Below are 16,626 nucleotides of genomic sequence, written 5' to 3' on the forward strand. Positions count from 1 at the left end.
GCAGATTGCATTTATCCGGGCAAGACACAGACATGAACGTTTGACTAACTCTGGGTAATGTAACAACATAGTTCAACTATTAAAAAAAACAGGTGGACAGTTTATTCCACCAAGATGTAATATACTTAAAGTAAAGCAACACAAAGTTGCTTTAATTTTTAAACTCCACTCACTCCAGTAAGGAGCCGAGATCCGCTTATTCTGAAGCAGATGGATATAAAGTGAGGGAACTTCCACGTTTTCTCACATATGCTGCGAATTCCACGAACCAAATTCACAGGGACAATTGTTTGGGCAAAGTGGGGAGTGTAAATGCGGCCGTGTGTGTTACTGACATAAGACACTCTTTGCAGGGGGTGGTGAAGAGTGGGGGGGGGGGGCGGGGGGGATGCATTGTGGCCTGTCCCCGCTGGTGCACCGTGTTGCTGACTCTCTGTGTGGTTGGTGGAGACTGGAAGGCGGAGGAGCGTGCCTGACCAGCGGGCTGAATCTGGCCTCTCCGTCCCGGACTAATGAACCTCACCCCGGGGCGGGGCCCGCGGAACGCGTGGCGGTGATGCAGCCGCCAACTCCGATTGGGCCATTTCGCGTGCCACAGATCCCAGTTGCTGCTGGCATTGGTCAGTGGGACGGGGTAATAATTAAAGGCACGCTCCCGGAGACGCCGGCGGTGCTGGGGGGGGGGGGGGGGCGGGATATAGAGACAAAGCTTATGTTAATCAGAGGGAGCGTGGCACGGGGCAGACCTGATGAATTCATTCCTTTTTTTTCCGGGCAATGGGGGTTATTGTCTCAGAGCGTATATAAACCGTTTATTTAGTCGTGTGCCAAACCCGCTGCTCACACGAGCTTATTGCACCAAGATCAGAAGAAAGCAACTGCAGTCGCGTGTCCTTAGAAGAAATCATTTCAGCAGGAGGAACCTCACAGAGTCCCTGGATTTTACATCCTCTCCCCCTGCTGATTCGGTCTCCAATGTAAGTATTAGTCCATATTCCACCGTGCTGCGTTTAAGTGGCACTTTACCTATCACTGACCGGTTGAAATGCCACTTCAAATGAAATTTCAGTGAAGGTAAAGCACATCCATTCATTCATTGAATCATGTTATATTCTCTCTCTCTCTCTCTGCAGCATGGACTGCACATATTCTGACTATGGACACAGCGAACTCTCCTTGCCACTGACAGATGAAGAAGATAGTGTCAGTTTCCTAACGGCATCACCTTCATCATCCGCCAGCACCTCGGGGTCCGGGGAGCCCCAGGCCAGCCCGTCCCCCAGCTCCAATCTGGGGAGGTCGGACGACCCGAGAGGAGACAAGAAGCGCAAAGCCAAAGGCCGCTCCAAAGGCAAGCCTCAGGGAGGCATCCACCTGGTGAAGAGGAGCCGGAGGACGAAAGCCAACGACCGGGAGAGGAACAGGATGCACAATCTCAACTCGGCCCTGGATGACCTCCGCGGCGTCCTGCCCACTTTCCCCGACGACGCCAAACTCACCAAAATAGAAACGCTGCGCTTCGCTCACAACTACATCTGGGCCCTATCTGAAACGCTGCGGCTGGCCGATCAGTGTGTGGACGGCAGCCGGAAGCAAGTGATGCTGCCCGGCTACCTGAAAAATATCGGTCCTCCCAGCCCGGGCAGCGATGAGGGATCCTGGGTGACAACACCCTCCCCATCATCCGCAACCACTTGCACTTCGAGTCCAGCTAGTCCCTCCACCTCCGAAGACTATGCTTATAAAAGACCCACAGACAGCATCTTCTCTTTCCGCACGATACAGAAAGATTTCCTCAATGAAGTGTCCTGTTTTAATGACTACCACTGAGTGGGGACCAAACGGAAACCCACAAATGGTTCTTTCACATCTATGCCTTAAACTTGTATGAATCGTTAACAAAAAGTTTTCAGTCAAAGTGATGGCCAGTAGAATATTCTTATAAACTGGTAGGGTTTTTTTTAGACAGAAAAGCAACGCAAAAAGAACATTTTGACAATTTGCTGTTTCTTTCAAATGCTGGGGTTACAAGTGATAATGATTAGCAGCGCTCTAAAGAGTTGTCAGCTCTTTCAAACCGTCTTAAGCTTTTTCTCTCTGTGCACTTTTCTGACTTCCACAAAAACTTTCTTTGTCTGTCAGCACAGAATAGACATCAGCCTCTATTTAATGCGATTTAGGGTTAAAAGAGAGAGAGAGATTTGTTCCTGCAGACGAGGTGAAAAGTCAGCTTTACAATTTGTAAAGTCCTAATGAAGAAAGATGAGCGTGGAAATTTAGTTTGAACGCCCTGACAATAGGATGAAAGAAGCAGAGAAAGGAGACAAGAAGCGGGGTTCATGCATTATGGATCCCGACCTCCGGCGCTGTTCTTAAGAGTCTCGACCATTGGACCTGGCTTTCACACCAATCTGGGCACGATGCCCATGTGTTATTTATTCAAGGAGGAGCGTTCATATGAAGATGTATTTTTGTTTTGTATATAAAGAGTTTATTCTATTATGTATTCGTCCCAAATTTAATGTTTTGGTTCTTTATACACTTCTTGTAAATAAAAGTTTTAACGTTTTTACAAATGACTTGGCGCCTGATTCTTCCTGGCTTTAAGCACTAACTCAATTTGTGAAAAAGTCGGCCACTCTGTGAGCTGAAATATTAAAATGGGCATTTTTCGGAATAAAGTCTGCACAAATACTTCATTTACCAAAATTTCTGAGGCGAATATTCAATAAGCTCTATTCATTGGTAACGCGTGTATTTTAGAATGTTGACTGCTCGATTTGGCGCGGCAGCTAAGAAATAATCAAAACTTATTCTGAGATGGAAAGTTAACCCCACTGTTCGAAAAATGCCCCTCCCCCCAATTCTACCGCCCCCCCCAATTCTACCGGTTGACGATTCCTCCACCGTTTCAGAACGTTTAATGATTACGGCGTTGTCATGGGGAAATGTGGATTAGGTCAAAGCTTCACAAACCATCGGGAATACAAACAAGGGAAACGCCCACTTAAGCCTGTCATCTAAACTGAATTTACACCAACTCCCAGGCAGCGTGTCACACGAGAGACCACTTGACTGACAATGGATGCTCAAGGGAAAAGTGGTCGCGCTGCCTTCGAGAGAGACAAGGGCTAAACACAGGGCCATAGAACTCCTCGAAAAGAAAAGAAATACGCCCGCAGGGGCAGGCAGAAAGATAAACTGGACGAAAGCGACATCCTTTTAAATCACTGGTTTCAGCCAACTCTCTGCTCCAAAAGAGTAGGCTAGATTTGAATTCCCTTCAAGCATTTTATGTTTTAACATTTTCTGGAATAATGAATATATTAAAAGCTGAAGCGCTGATCTCCACCAGCATCTCGAGTTTGTGTGATTAAGCCAGTAGCTTGCGCACACACTGCTGATGCCCCCGGGGAGGGGGCCTGTTTCGCTCCGAGTACTTCTTTCAGCCTGTATTTTGAGATCAAGCCAGGTGGTTCAGACAATCCTGTTGTATATGCACGTGTCTGGGATAGAATAGGGGCTTTAGCCGCCTTGGGAGAATTAAAAAAAATCTAATTCCAATAACACTGCACCATCCATCTCAATTGGGGAAGGACTGACAGCGCATCATCACCAATGGGAGGGACAATAGGACAGCCACCTGGATGGATACTATGGATAGACTCGAACAAAATAGACACGCACTGAGCGAATCAACGAAGCATTTTTTGACCAAAAGCATTTTTGCTTCCTATTTTATTTGGCAACATGAATGACTGTTTCACTCGAGAATCAGTCATCATTATATACACACATGGAGGTAGATATTTGTGTGTAATTACACCTCGGTGGTCAATTCGATGGGAAATTAGAGATAGTATTAGATTCAAACAATAAGCATACAAATTGGCAAGAAAAAACCTGAGGATTGGGAACAGTTTAAAATTCAGTAAAGGTGGACCAAGGAATTGATTAATGAGGGGAAAATACAATTTGAAAGTAAGCTAGCGGGGAACATTAAAACTGGCTGTGAAAGTTTCTATAGGTATGTGAAGAGAAAAAGATTGGCAAAAACGAATATAACCCCTTTACAGTCAGAATCGGGGGAATTCATAACCAGGAGCAAAGAAATGGCTGAGGAACTATATCGGTACTTTGATTCTGTCTTCACAAAGGAAGACACGAATAATGTACTGGAAGTCCTGAAAAGCATTAGTTTTAGTGAGGGGCTGGATGAATATTAATATTAGTAGAGAAATAGTTTTGGGAAAATTAATGGGATTGAAGGTGGATAAATCTCCAGGGCCTGATAATCTACATCCCAGAGTACTTAAGGAAGTGGCTCAAGAAATAGTAAATCCATTGGTGGTCATTTTCCAAAAAGTTTTGGACTCTGAGATGGTTCCTACAGATTGGAAGGTAGCTAATATAAGCCTGCTATTCAAAAAGGGAGGTAGAGAGAAATCAGGGAATCATAGACCAGAAAGCATAACGTCGGTAGCAGGGGAGTTGCTCGAATACATTATCAAGGATTTAATTTGGAAAGCAGTGGTATAATCAGACAAAGTCAGCATAGATTTATGAAAGGAAAGTCATGCTTGACAAATCTGCTGGAATATTTTGAAGATGTAACTAGTAGAGTTGATCAGGGAAAACTGGTGGATGTGGTTTATTTAGACGTTCAGAAGGCTTTCGACAAGGTCTCACATAGCAGATTATTATGTAAAGTTAAAGCACATGGGATTGCTGGTGGTGTCTTGAAATAGGTAGAAAGCCAGTTAACAGGTAGGATGCAAAGAGTTGGAATAAATGTTTGTTATATTAGCAGGCAGTGACTAGTGGGGCATCACAGGGATCTGTGCTGGGACCCTAACTTATCACGTTATATATTAATGATTTGGATGTGGGAACTAAATATGTTACTGCCAAATTTGGAGATGATACAAAGTCGGGTGGGAGGGTGAGGAGGATGTAGCAATACTTCAACATGATTTGGACAGGCTGAGTGAGTGGTCATATGCATGACAGATGCAGTATAATGTGGATAAATGTGAGGTTATCCACTTCGGTAGCAAAAATAGAAAGGCAGATTATTATTTGAATGGGTGTAAATTGAGAGAGGTGAATTCTCAGTGACACCTTGCTGTCCTTGTGCATCAGTCACTGAAAGTAAGCACGCAGGTACAGCAGGCAGTAAAAGAGGCAAATGATATGATGGCCTTCATAGCGCAAGGATTTGAGTAAAGGTTTCAGGATATTTTGCTGCAATTTTATAGAGCATTGATGAGGCCACACCTGGAGTATTATGGTGTCTTTATCTGAGGGAGGATATTCTTACTATGGAGGGAGTGCAGCAAAGGCTTACCAGGCTGATTCCTGGGATGGCTGGACTGTCATATGAGGAGAGATTAAATTGGTTAGGATTATATTAATTGGCGTTTAGAAGAGTGAGAGACGATCTCATAGAAATTTACAAAATTCTAACAGGATTAGACATGGTAAATTCAGAAAGAATGTTCTGGATGGTGGGGCTGTCCAGAGTCTGGATCATAGTTTGAGGATAAGGGGTAAACCTTTTTGGGACTGAGGTGAGGAGAAATGTCTTCACCCAGAGAGTGGTGAATATGTGGAATTCACTACCACAATAAGTAGTTGAGGTCAAAACTTGTGTGATTTCAAGAAGGAATTAGATATAGCTCTTGGGGCGAAATGAATCAAGGGATATGTGGGGAAGGGTATTGAAGTTGATGATCAGCCATGATCATAATGAACGGTGGAGCAGGCTCCAATGGCCTACTCCTGCATGTTTCTATGTAATTCCACATGGGAAATGTAAACCCAGGGTTTTGCAGTAAGTGGTAAATATGTTCCTGGTACTCCATAACAGCAATGTATCTGTACCACGCCATTTTAGCGTGCTGTAAACTCACGGAACCCGGAATGTTTACATTTGCAATTGTTTTCTTTGGGAGCTATAATAATTTAGGCCAAAAATAGATTGATTAACACATGCATTGCCTGCTACAATGGTTCTCTACTGACAATTATCGTTCACCACAAGAATGGAAATCAGACATTCATCTGATGAGTTGGAGTTAGGGACCAAGTGCAATATGTCCAAGTTTGCAGACGACACTAAGATGAGTGGTAAAGCAAAAAGTGCAGAGGATACTGGAAGTCTGCAGAGGGATTTGGATAGGTTAAGTGAATGGACTAGGGTCTGGCAGATGGAATACAACGTTGACAAATGTGAGGTTATCCATTTTGGTAGGAATAACAGCAAAAGGCATTATTATTTAAATGATAAAATATTAAACATGCTGCTGTGCAGAGGGACCTCAGAGTCCTAGTGCATGAGTCGCAAAAAGTTGGTTTACAGGTGCAACAGGTGATTAAGAAGGCGAATGGAGTTTTGTCCTTCATTGCTAGAGGGATGGAAATTAAGACTAGGGAGGTTATGCTGCAACTGTATAAGGTGTTAGTGAGGCCACACTTGGAGCATTGTGTTCAGTTTTGGTGTTCTTACCTGAGAAAGGATGTACTGGTGCTGGAGGGTGCGAAGAGGTGATTCACTAGGTTAATCCCAGAGTTGAGGGGGTTGGATCACGAGGAGAGGTTGAGTAGACTGGGACTGTACTCGGAATTTAGAAGGATGCGGGGAGATCTTATAGAAACATATAAAATTTTGAAGGGAATAGATAGGATAGATGCGGGCAGGTTGTTTCCAATGGTGGGTGAAAGCAGAACTAGGGGGGCATAGCCTCAAAATAAGGGGAAGTAGATTTAGGACTGAGTTTAGGAGGAACTTCTTCATCCAAAGGGTTGTGAATCAATGGAACTCCCTGCCCAGTGAAGCAGTTGAAGCTCCTTCATTAAATGTTTTCAAGATAAAGACAGATAATTTTTTGAAGAATAAAGGAATAAAGGGTTATGGTGTTCGGGCGGGAAAGTGGAGCTGAGTCCACAAAAGATCAGCCATTGAATGACGGAGCAGGCTCGAGGGGCCAGATGGCCGACTCCTGCTCCTAGTTCTTATGTTCTTATGTTTGAATGGAGTACGTGGTTTGCGCTTGTTCTTTAACCTGGCTGAGGCCAAGTCGCATTCGTGTGGTGAAAGATGGTGCACACGCCGAAGGGATGTAAAACACAAAGTTTGGGAGCAAAGGAACAAGTCATTAAATATGCACGCACGATTGTGGATGCAGTGAGATTCCACAGTTTGATGAAGCAGTTTTTCTATTTTATTTTGCACACATTACCCAGATATGTAGAAAAGCCAAAATAAACATGAATGCAAATGAAACCTTGAAAATGTTTGGGAAATATATTTTTGAAATATGCTTTGAAGAAGTGCAATATAAACACGAACAATCCAGTTATGTTTAGTTCTAAGAACGCGGGCACTTTTAAACGGTGGGGACTGATCCAAACCTTTCATGACATCCCAAATTGTGTAAATTGTGCTGACGAATGTGGCCGTGCACAGGCCTGATAAGCAATGGGCACGAGTTTTATTGATCAAGTGCAAGCATTGGACTCCCAAAGCATGATTTGACGCCCTCCCCGCCCCACCCCTCCTTACTTCCCTCTCCTGTTGAAATTAGTAACCGGGTATCACAGTGTGGTTCCTTGGTCCTGATCATCCTCCTATACCTCACCCAAGTGACCAGCTTTCCTCGGTGAGATTGGACAAGAAATGTTTCTACGCTAAGTTCCATGGATCGGAAGGTAGTGGGGAGGTAAATGGGTCAGAACATTCATGCCCTCCGCCACTTTCCAGCGGGGGTCACTGGGTAGCAATGAAAAGCCCAGCCCTTGCTCACTGTCTTCCTCAGATGGTTTTGGAGAATTGGGGGCCAATTCTGGATTTACCATCGACCCAGTTAAAATAATCTAACAGGGTGGCTGGAAGATGCAGTGTCCTTCTCCAATCTTTCACCGTCCAGTGACAGACTCATGTTTATACAGGATACGGTAAATATATTGAAAGAGATGATGGCAACTATACCTAAACTTACTATTTGTCCTATTATTTGGAAAACATAGATGCGCTTAATGTACTTTACATTATATGCACCCTGAGGCACGTGTAGGCAACCTGAACTGTTAAATGTTCATGCATGATTGTGTTATATTTTTGTCCTATTAATAATTCTGACGATTTAAATTATGCATTTGGCATTTTAGTTTACAATCGAAATATATACACGTAACTGTCACGGAGTAGAAACGCTCATTCGATCAAGCTGTTCCATTTAACATTACGCGATAAGGAATTTCATTGGTTTACAAGCAAAAATAACAGTAAACAGGAAGCTGCAAACCACCAACGAGTCATTGTTGTTAAGGTACGAATATTGGAGTATCTCCCGGGGAATGGAAAGTGGATTTGGGAGAAAACTGCGCGGGCTGGGGAAATGCAACGCTGGCTTGGGGGAGAAAGCTCCTCCTCCATTCAGCAAGGAACATTTCCGATCGAATCCTGCACCTGCCCGCCTGGACCCGGCCTTTTGTCTGCGACAGCCTCCAGGGTCTGAAATTAAAGCCCTGTCCCTATAGGAGCAAGGTCAGCCAAAGGCACGGGGATCCCTCGGGACAGGAGCGACCCGGCCTCTTCAAAACGGCAAAAAAAAAGGAGACAACAAAAGCGGCGGGAAGAAACAAAAATACTGAGGAGCAACCATTCACTGATTCTTTTTTTAAAATCGCAACTGGATTTTCTTCCTGGTTCTGATGCCCACTATCTACTCCAAACGAATGAATGCCTTTCTTCTGTCTGTTAATGCATTTTATTTATTTACAACATTTAACTTGTTGTTCTCTTGTGATATATTTTACACAAGTTTTAGGTGCATTCTCTGTACTATTTCTTCAACATTCGTGCGCTTCAACTGTGATCTGATGTAAATCTATGACTGGAGATTATTGCTTCTCCGAGTATTTTCCGCATTAGTTAGATTTCTGGCCGATTGAAAACTTATATTGTATTCACCTGCTTCATTTCATTAAAACAACGGAACCCATTTCATTAACTGCACTTTAAAACAATATTCTTCAACTATTTATTCCATGTGATTTTAAAAAAAAAATACAGTAAAATATAATTACAGTAAAATATAATAACATTCAATTTCTTCGGTTAATTACCGTCTTGCTATATTTGAACAAGCTAACAAGTGAGGTAGCAATGTTGACGATTTTTTAAAAATACAGAGCTCATTGAATACACACAGAATGTGTCTCCTCGCAATGAAGGGAGGTCCCAAGATGCCCTTCTGCTAAATGATAAATAGTTGATAAAAGCAAATTACTGCGGATGCTGAAATCTGTGAGACAAAAACACAAAATACTGGCCAATCGCAGCGGGTCTGACAACATCTGTGGAGAGAGGAGGGGGCTGACGTTTCGAGTCTGGATGACTCTTTGTCAAATAAATGGTTGATGTCACTTGGGACACAATTTTCCCCAGTACACTTTGAGCAGAGTGGATCAAAAATCAGCAGCCCTGTTGGGGACTGATATCTGCTTCCTCCAAGTTGGAAGGTGAAGTGGCTATAGGATAGAAAGCGAGAAGAGGATTGGGTTGAACTCAGGGTACTAGGCAACGGAGGAAATGTCTAACAAACCTTTGTGTGCTTTTCGAAGCCAGCTCCACATGCATTCAGGCAAAACTCGCTTCTGGTAGGATCAAGCCTGAGATCACCTGAAATGCTCGTTCTTGTCAGCTTGGATCTGATACGTCTCTCTTGTGGAGACAATGAATTGGATTCAATTTGAATTTGATTTGTTTTTTTGGAACAAGTAAGGAAACGAATTAAAGGTTTGCCCTGTCCACTCTGCACATTGGCTTTTTAGCTCTGAGAAAAGAATAAAAAGTTTTTTAAAAAATCAGGCAAAACTCTTGTAATGGGTGGCATGGTAGCGCAGTGGTTAGCACTGTTGCTTCACAGCGCCAGAGACGCGAGTTCGATTCCCGCTTAGGTCACTGTGTGTGCAGAGCCTGCACGTTCTCCCCATGTTTGCGTGGGTTTCCTCCCACAAGCCACGAAAGACGTGCTTATTAGGTGAATTGGACATTCTGAATTCTCCCTCCACGTACCCGAACAGGCGCCGGAGTGTGATAACTAGGGGATTTTCACGGTAACTTCATTGCAGTGTTAATGTAAGCCTACTTGTGACAATAATAAAGATTATTATTATTAAAATCAGTGAGGATGCGCTGGATACCGTGTCCCGGATAGGAAAAAAACCGTCTCCCCCGCCATGTCGTGTTTTCTCAACTCGCAAACGGCCAGTGTTCCAGGGGAGGACAAAGAAAATGGTCTAAGTAACTGCGGAACTCTTCCTGAAGGATGGTTCAAAATGATAGCAACCTCATCCATAAAGCTGTATCATGCTTTGAGTCCAAACACCTTACTGAGGAGACAGAGTGCAGCAGAGAAGGTCAGGAAAGGAAGAATATCCTGCATTCCAGATCGCACTTCCTGGTGGGAAGACCGGTCCCAAGTGCCCAAACATCTGCAGGTCAGGAATCAGCCTACTCAATCACATGGAGACCCCTGGCAGAAACTCACCACCCTGAATAGACATTAGCATCAAATTGAGTGAGAGCCCACAAGGACCAGGCAATACATTTATAAATCCACACATTGTTTCCAAAATGGATCCCCCACCCACATGCCCATGGGATGTCTGGAGTAAAGAGTCATAGAAATGTTAAATGTTTGCATTAGAATTCTGATTTCGTTTTCATCATTAAATTGGTTTATGTTAAATCACTTAGAAAAAGTGACACTTCGGTAATCAGACCATTAATCTCACCAAAACGACACGAGCAGTTAATTTCCACACAACCAAGGCAGCCTCGTCCTCCAAACCACATTCCAGACAGCTGCGCCCCTCTTCCCACCTCCCAGTTCAGAGCGGGAATCTTTCACCTCTAAATGCCTTCATTTCACAGAAACACTTTTGCCCTCTAACCCCCCTTGCTAGTTCACAGGGACGCTTCCTCATTGAAGTTTTTCTTATTGCTGGTGTACAGTTTGAACCTGACAATGTTGCTTTTGCTATGGGAGCAGATTTTTTGCTGCAGGCAGGAATTCCTGATCTAGTGCATGACCAAAAAGCCATAAGTCTGCTTTCCACAGCAAAGCAGCAATGTCAAGTATGCGCTGCGACTGACACTGGCGGTGAAAGATCACTGAAGGGTGGAGTGGCAACAATTTTCCAGTCGAATCTTAGAGGCAACAAATCAACAACAAAAAAAAATCACCAGTTGTCCACCCTGTGGGATTAAAGCGTAAATATTTGCATATAGTGCATCTCCTGGCTACATCTCCGATAGGCTCTGGTGCCTGCCATCCACTTTCCTCAAGGTTAAATAGCCAGTCTTACACCTAATAATAATAATAATAATGATCGCTTATTGTCACAAGTAGGCTTTAATGAAGTTACTATGAAAAGCTCTGAGTCGCCACATTTCGGCGTCTGTTCGGGGAGGCCGGTACGGGAATGTGAACCCGCGCTGCTGCCTTGTTCTGCTTTACAAGCCAGCTATTTAGCCCAGTGTGCTAAACCCCACCCCCGCCACACATACAACAAAATAATTTTAATGAGACCGTCACAATGTCTCACCTGAATGGAAACATCTCTGTCAACAAAAGACGTTACAGTTTCAGCTGAGATCAGGGATCGACAACCTCTGGATGTGGAACCATATGGCAAATCTTTAAAATCTTATTTGCAGCTTCTGTTTAATGATGTTTCTCTTGTTGATGTGGAACAGTGCGGTAACGTTAAGTAATCAGTGTCCCCGCTCCTATCAGGATGGAGGGTGGGGTAGGGGTCTATTGTCCAGCTGAGCCCAGTATAAAACAAACAAACAAACAAACCATCAGCTGTATATTACACCTTCTTCCTGACCCCGGCGGGCAATTCAAATCACCTCAGCAACTAAAGGCTTTCTGCCCGTTTATTTCACCCTTGCATTAATGAATCCAAGATTTGGTTACATAGAATCATACAATTTACTGTACAGAAGGGTGCCATTCAGCCCATTGAGTCTGCACTGGCCCTTGGAAAGAGCACACCACATAAGCCCACGCCTCCACCCCATCCCCATAACCCAGTACCCCACCTAACCTTTCGGACACTAAGGGGCAATTTAGCATGGTTAATCCATTTAACCTGCACATCTTTGGACTTTGGGAGGAAACCGGAGCACCCGGAGGAAACCCTTGCAGACACGGGGAGAACGTGCAAACTCCACACAGACAGTCACCTAAGTGTTGCTAACTTTTGGTTGGCTGTTAATTTGGTTCTCTTTAATCACGTTTTCTCAAGAGTCGCCAGGTATCTTTCTACACCACCACAAGGTCCAGAACCGAATACTGATCAATGACTCGATACACCAGTTAGTAAGTTCAAAAGCAATGCTCATTTATTGACACACATTCAAATCTACTCATGCATAAACTCTACAAACTAAACTACCACTATTACTAAAGCCTATACTTAGCTTTTTTCGCCCACTCAGTCAGAGGGACAATGGCCGTTGCTTGTTCTGAGGCTGCTGGGTTGAGCTGTTTATAGGGTAGCAACTAGGAGTGTCTATCTCGTAGCGTGCGTTGACTTGGGACTTACTTGGTCTAATGCAGCTGCTAGGCAGGTCTCTCTCTTCGGTGAGAGCCAAAGCCAAAGGAGAGCGTTCTCCCTTGGGGGATACCTTTTATACCAAAAAGGGGCTTCGCGCGCTTTTGGGCAGGCCTTGAACTTGGCCTCAACTAATTGGGTCTTTCCCAATCATCTGTATCGATTTTCCTCCAACAGATGGGTGGTTCCCTGATCACTGGGCGTGTCCTGGTGACTGTCAGTCTGCTTTGTCTTAGCTTCTTGTGGCGCCAGGGAGTCTGTCCTAACATTGTGTATCTAAATGTTTTGCTTTTGTCCCCGGAGATGACTCATTAGCATGTACATTGTTTGGTAGTTTCTGTCCTGTCTGAGAGTTCAAGGTTCTAATCAACAGACAGAGCTTGCACCTGCTTGTTTCTTAGCATTGTCCAATTTTCCCTGCATTCTTTGCAAGTGTCCATTTTGTAATCGGGATGTGGCCGTCCCAGATTGCTACACACCCTCCTTGTGATCCTCCACGCGAAGCGTGAAGGATCACATTACTATGGCATCTTCATCCTCTGACCACCCGGGGCACCCATTCTTAGGCTCTACACTGTCCTATCCTATGCAACACAATTTTACCTAAATCATTTTAAATACATTCATTATCACAAAATGCTATGGGGCGCTATGACATTAATACATGCATTACAGAAAAATAAAAAACTGGAACCTCTAACTATTCTCAATAAGCTATCCTCATTCAAACAATCCGAAAATACAAACAATCCAAAAATAATCTATACATCTTAAACTGTACAAAATAGCAGCACACAAATTTCTCTGGCCTGGCTGTCAGACTCAGAGGTTTACATCTCTTTATTCCATAGAATCCATTCAACAAATGGATGCTCTTTAATCCGTCCCAATGGGTTCGGGGGTCTGATGAAATCTGAAAATGGGGACCTAAACCTGTATACCGGGGTGTGAGAGCGATATGCTCTCTTTCGCCATTTCCTAATTTTAAATGTTTGAACAACACTGCAAAGTATCGCCAGCACTAAGAGGGCTTCGACTACATATGAGAGTGAGTACCAGGTGATAAACTTATCACACCAGGTCGGGGTATTGCTAGCTGTCGCTGGGCTAGTTATCTCGGGGTTCCATGTATTGCAGGGGGTGAGAGTCATTTACGGTTTGTGTGGTAGGGGTCAGGGGGGTAGCGTCCGCGCGCAACTGAAGGGATCCCGCTAAGATCCATGTGAACACGAAAGCTGTCTTCATCTTTGTCGGACTTCTTCTTTGTCTTCCTCTGGGGTTCCTGGGTTTCCGGAGTCCTGTGAACACAAGCATAATTTCTGTTATTATCTTGCTTAAGATCTCGTATGTCTGTCTGTCTGTCCTTTATTGCCAATTTCCCTTAATCATTGGTCACCATCTGTGACTCCCTCATTTTTTAAAAAAACGATTATTTGGACAAAACATCTAAGAAAAATGCTGCTGTACTGCGAGCCATTTCGCAGCCTGAGTGATTTACCATCCCAGTGTTTGAGGATGTAAATAGCACAGGGAAGCAACCTAAGGGTTGCCGAAACCAAACAAAAGAATTTTGAAGGTAATGAGCCAAAATGGGGTGCGTATGGGCCGCGGCGGGTAAGAAATGGGTGGAATCCCCGGGTAGGACGGTGATCAGTGCCGTATGTGCTCTACCCGAGTGTAGCTGACCAGAGGGGGGTCCTCAGGCAGGGCGGGGACCAATGCCGTTTCTCCACTGCCTGAGCAATCGGCAAGAACGGGTAAGAATGTGGTCGTCGTCGGGAGCTGCCTCTCGAATTCGGAGAGCAACTATGAGTCGTGTTCTGTAGACAAAGTAGTTCCTCTGAACTATTGTCCGGGACAAACTTGCACCTTTACCAAGGTTCTGGTGACAAACTAGTCCCTCTAAACTATTGTCTGGGAACAAACCTGTTCCATTAACAGCCGGGGAGCGTTAAAGGAGTGGTTACCTGGGCCGTGAAAAACTTTCCGAGTTTACACACAATGCTTAACGATAACACTAATGAACAAACATTCAACAAACATGGTGCGGGTTCCATCAGAAAGGACACCGTATTTCTCCATCGGTTCCTTTTTCCTCCATCATCTGGACACCTCACTGCTCAATAGCGAACAGGGTCGCAAAGGGATTCGTTTGATGTGAGTCAGACTCTAAGTCATCATCTTCTCCCGGCTGTCAAACTCTTGTCTGTAGTGACCGTGCTAAAGCTTCTTGGGGCGAATTGGGGTCCATCTCATCATTCCGGATGAGCCTGAACAAATTGTCTCGGTGCCAGAATCGTGTGTCGAGGTTGGAGCTACCATGCTTCAATCCGTAATCGTCGGGCGGGGGGTCTGGGTCAGGGGCTTTGATATAGGTGATCTGAAATGGGTCAGTAGAATCATGCTCGGATTCGCTGGGAGTGGGGCCTGGTACAAGGGTATAGCCGTAACGTGGTGTGCTGTGGCTGTCGTCATTGTGATCGCTATCACTGTCGCTGTCGCTGCTGGTTGAAGGAAGGGAGAGGCGGAGTCGTACCTCCAGGGGCGGAGTTGAAGTCGTGTCTGAGGGCGGGCTGGAGTGGTTGGGGGGAGGGTAGGAATACATAATCTGTGGGCGGGGTGTGATCGTCTGCTGCTGCGAGCAGGATGTGGTGTGTGTGGTTATTCTGTGAGCCGTAAGCCTGGAGCTGGTTTATATGAAACCACGCAGACTTACCATTGGGATAGGTTATTTTGTATACTGAGGGGCTGACTTTGTCCGAAATGGAGTACGGTCCGGAAAATATTGGGGAGAGGAATGAACTAGGGCTGTAAAGGGAAAGCATAACTTATTGCCCCACTGTAAACTCAGTGGCGTGTACTGTTTTGTCAAAACAGGCCTTGCTCTGTTTCTTCCTGGTCCCAAGTCTCACTGCTGTGGCAAGTTAGGCTGCCTTTATGTTCTGTACTAGTTGTGTAACCGCATTTTCATGTGTGAGGGCTGTAACTGCGGGGCTGGCCAAATCCAGTCCGAGTAAATACTCAGTGCCTTTCATGGGGCATCCGGTCATGAGGGCGTGGGAGGTGTAACCTGTTGATATAGAGACCGTGTTTCTTAAAAACATTAAAGCGTATGGGAGTACTGAATCCCAGGTGCTGTTATTTTGCTGTACCATTTTCCTGAGGGTGGCTTTCAATGTCCTATTCATTTGTTCTACAATACCACTTGACTGGGGTGGTATGCAATATGGAACTTTTGTCTAATGCCGAAAATCGTGAGGACATTTTTCATTACACGTCCGGTGAAATGGGAGCTTTGATCGGACTCTATACTGTGTGGGAGGCCCCATCTTGTAAAGATGTGGTGTGTTAATATTTTAGCCGTTGCCTTGGCCGTATTAGTTCTTGACGGAAATGCTTCCACCCATTTTGTGAAGGTATCTATGACCACCAACACATACTTGTAACCATTTCTGCACAGGGGGTAGGGATCCTATATAATCTATCTGGAGATTTGTCCAGGGTCCATTAACGAGGCGGGTATGGCTAAGTTGAGCCTTTTAGCATCTCTGTCCGGATTGTTCTGAGCACAGATTGAGCAATTCTCTACGTAGTGCGTTCAATTCATTGGTGTCCATGATTGTCATGGAACTGACAAATGATCTGGTCCCTGTCCTGGCTGGGAACTATATAAATGCCATCCTTTAAAATCACACCGTCGTGTGTGGTGATTGCATTTTTAAACTTGTCGTATGGGGCTGGGAAGGTTCCCTTTAACACTTCCCTGAGTTTCTCGTCCTCTTTCTGGGCCTTCGCTAAATCCTGAATGTTGGTCTGTGAGACCTGAACTGCGTGTACTGGGGTGCTTTTGGGGCGTTCCAAAAATAACCATGCCTGGAGCCTGCCTTCACTAGGGCGTCTGCTTTAACATTACATGGGGGGGGGGGGGGGGAGAGAACGGTGATGACTGCGAACCTTAATTATTCCGTATTTCCTATCCTTCGCTGTCTCTAA

At 44.7% G+C, this 16,626-nt stretch overlaps 1 protein-coding gene across 1 annotated transcript; it reads left to right on the forward strand.

Annotated features, from left to right (window-relative positions):
* Positions 1-835: 835 nt before the first annotated feature.
* On the forward strand, positions 836-2,113 carry neurog1 (neurogenin 1). Its single transcript, XM_072512375.1, has 2 exons — positions 836-977; positions 1,134-2,113. Exon 2 carries the CDS (start codon positions 1,135-1,137, stop codon positions 1,828-1,830), a length of 696 nt encoding a protein of 231 aa, XP_072368476.1. The 5' UTR covers positions 836-977; position 1,134; the 3' UTR covers positions 1,831-2,113.
* Positions 2,114-16,626: the final 14,513 nt, after the last annotated feature.

This window comes from Scyliorhinus torazame, chromosome 7 (assembly GCF_047496885.1).
Source record: "Scyliorhinus torazame isolate Kashiwa2021f chromosome 7, sScyTor2.1, whole genome shotgun sequence".
In the NCBI taxonomy this organism is placed as follows: Eukaryota; Metazoa; Chordata; class Chondrichthyes; order Carcharhiniformes; family Scyliorhinidae; genus Scyliorhinus; species Scyliorhinus torazame.